Genomic DNA, 2658 nt, shown 5'->3' on the forward strand with positions numbered 1-2658 from the left:
AAAAAAAAAAAAAAAAAGCTTTGCCATTTTTTCTTTGCGAACCAAATTGCTTTGCTTTGCTTGCACACTCCCCTTGCTTTGTGCAATGGTAAGGAATGCTGGGAAACTTGCTAGACTGCAGCTTTCCAGAAAGCTACAGGAAAGCCCCCAAAATCCAACTGGATAAAGTGAAAGGAACCACTTCCACCCAGCTCTCACTCTGCTCAGCTGTATTTGGGGGGAAAATGAGAAACTTAGCATCATACCTGACGATACTCTCTGCTGGTGGCTTAATTAAACTGAATTAATAGCCAGAGTGCTCCACTTCTGATCATGGCACCATGCCCTGACATTCCCACTGGACTCAATGAGACAATTCACACACAGCGAGTTATTGAAATGCAGAAGCAGTGACAGGACAGGGGCTCTAATTTGTGCTGCTTGTTCTGCTGTTTTAGCGATGCTGACATGTTGCATTTAACTTTCTTGTTGTCTAGCAACCATGCGCAAAGGTTAAAAACATAAAGGGTTTAGGGGAAGAATGTTTTGAAACCTTGTCCTGGTTCAAAATACCTCTTACCTGTATGGAGTAGGAGGTGTTGAATCCCTTGTACAGATTTTTTATGGGGACATCGGTCCCATTCAGAGTGCAGTCGCTGTAGGGGTAACCCATCCGCTCGAGTTCATCCTGAAAGAAGACCAAAACCGCCTTGCTTGCTGCATGCCCGGTGCCAGGTCACTCCAGACACATGCATCCCGCACTTCCCACGTTCTTTACTATCCTGCAGAGGCCTCCGTGATCGCAGGTATTTGCAGAACAAAGCTCTGGGAAAACTTATGGGACAGGTGTTTATGGGAGACATATCTGTAACTGCTCTGTGCTTAGGGGGTGTTAGTGTTTATTGCACTGAAGTGTCTTCAGAGCCTCTCCCCAGGGATCGCCCTTGGCAGGGTCCCGGGTCCTCCCACTCTGGCATCCCAGACTGAGCCCCAGTGGTGCTTGGTGATAGCCACATAGAAAGGGGAGGCTGCCCAGCTCAGAAAGAGAGGCACCACCTGCCACCCTGGTCTCGCTAAGGCTGAGGACAGTACTGAGAAGGGTGGTTGGGTGTGGGTGGGTAACATCAGCGGGAGCAGGAGGGATCAGGAAGGAGCTCCTTGCCCTGACAGCAACCAGTCCCCTGGGCTCTGGGGTCACATCCAGACCCCTACAGCAGTGGCCCCCTGATGGGAGCAGGGGAGAGGCAATGTGAGCTGCATCCCTGGGCTTCGGTAAAGCATTTAGTTGCATAAAAGTCTTCCATAAACAACGTCCCGACCCACAGCTAGTGTGTAACTTGACAGTTGTGGATTGAGCCAGTTCAGCCAAGACTGAAAACAAGTCTGGCTGCAGGCCCATCAGATAGCGTTGCTCCCAGACGACTTGCGCTGCTGGAATGCCGCACATACCACTAACACGCCGATGGAGGTTTCTGTCCCAGACATTGCATAGATGCCCTGGTCTTTAAGGAACGGGAAGCTCTTCTGTTCATGCAGCATCAGCCTGGCCCCGGCCGCAGATGTCAGGTAGGGAATATAGTCGTGCTGACTGATGTCCAGAATGAGCTTCAGCCCTGCAGGCACCAAACACAGCGTTAAAAACCAGAGCACGTGGGGCCAACCTGATGCTGGAACCCGGGGGGATTGTTGGAGAACTGAGGACCCTCTTCTCAGCTTGTTCCCTGGGGAAAGTCCAGCCCTGCAGAGGAGAAAGACCTAGCTCTGAGGTCACCCAGTGTTCATGCTAGGGCCAGCATGCAGAAAGGAAATGCCTGAGGGCGTTTTCACAGGTCTTCAGCCTAAATGTGCTTTCCTTCCTTTTCCTCTTCAGGCTAGTTCTGTCCCCCACTCCTCTTCCTCACCTGTGCATCCCCTGCCCTCTCCTAAAGCAGCTTCATAGCCCCACAAAGTAATACCACTCATTAACCTCTGTCTGCCAGGGGGATGCTTCCCATCCTTTGCCCCTTCGTTCTTAGCCGGAGGTTTATTTCTTACCAAATTCTGCTCCAGGGTTGGAAGAAATGAGGGCTTCCTGGTCCATGCCCCAGTTAAAGATGTAGCAGTTGCCATGATCTGGGTGATAGATCTGGGTGAAGTTCCTGAAAGAATCGCAGAGCAAGCTGTGATCTCTGGGACAGCAGACGGGTGGGGGAAGAATGGGACTAAAGGAACGGATGCTGGAGGATTTGGCTGCTTTTGCTACACGCACAAATACAGCAGTTCCTTCCAGCCCCCCACTGCTCCATGCTCATCTGTTGAATTGCACCTTTTGATGGTGCAAGGTACTGCACCTGGGGAGGAAGAACCAGCACCATACCTACAGGCTGGGGGACTCCCTTCTCGTCAGGGCAGAGGCAGAAAAGGATCTTGGAGTCGTCATTGATGCCAAGATGAACATGGGCCGGCAGTGTGGGGACGCGGTCAGGAAGGCCAACCGCACCTTGTCATGCATCCACAAATGCATCTTGAGCAGGTCCAGGGAGGTGATCCTCCCCTTCTATGCGGCATTGGACAGGCCGCAGCTGGAGTACTGCATCCAGTTCTGGGCGCTGCACTTCAAGAGGGATGTGGACAGCCCGTACGACTTGCAGAGGAGTCCGACCTCATGATCAGGGGGCAGCAGGGCAGGCCCTACAAGAA

At 52.1% G+C, this 2658-nt stretch overlaps 1 protein-coding gene across 1 annotated transcript in view; it reads right to left on the reverse strand.

Moving 5' to 3' along the window:
* The window catches only part of SCNN1B (sodium channel epithelial 1 beta subunit), a 20217-nt gene that overhangs the window by 10040 nt on the left and 7519 nt on the right, over window positions 1-2658 (reverse strand). The window contains exons 4-6 of the mRNA XM_019512799.1: window positions 2014-2117; window positions 1429-1592; window positions 560-667 (exon numbers count right to left, since the gene is read on the reverse strand). Of these exons, the coding sequence (XP_019368344.1) occupies window positions 560-667; window positions 1429-1592; window positions 2014-2117 (376 nt within the window). The remainder of the gene's footprint in view (window positions 1-559; window positions 668-1428; window positions 1593-2013; window positions 2118-2658) is intronic.

The sequence above is a fragment of the Gavialis gangeticus genome, unplaced genomic scaffold (assembly GCF_001723915.1).
Source record: "Gavialis gangeticus isolate Ggan-Ray unplaced genomic scaffold, GavGan_comp1, whole genome shotgun sequence".
Taxonomy (NCBI): domain Eukaryota; kingdom Metazoa; phylum Chordata; order Crocodylia; family Gavialidae; genus Gavialis; species Gavialis gangeticus.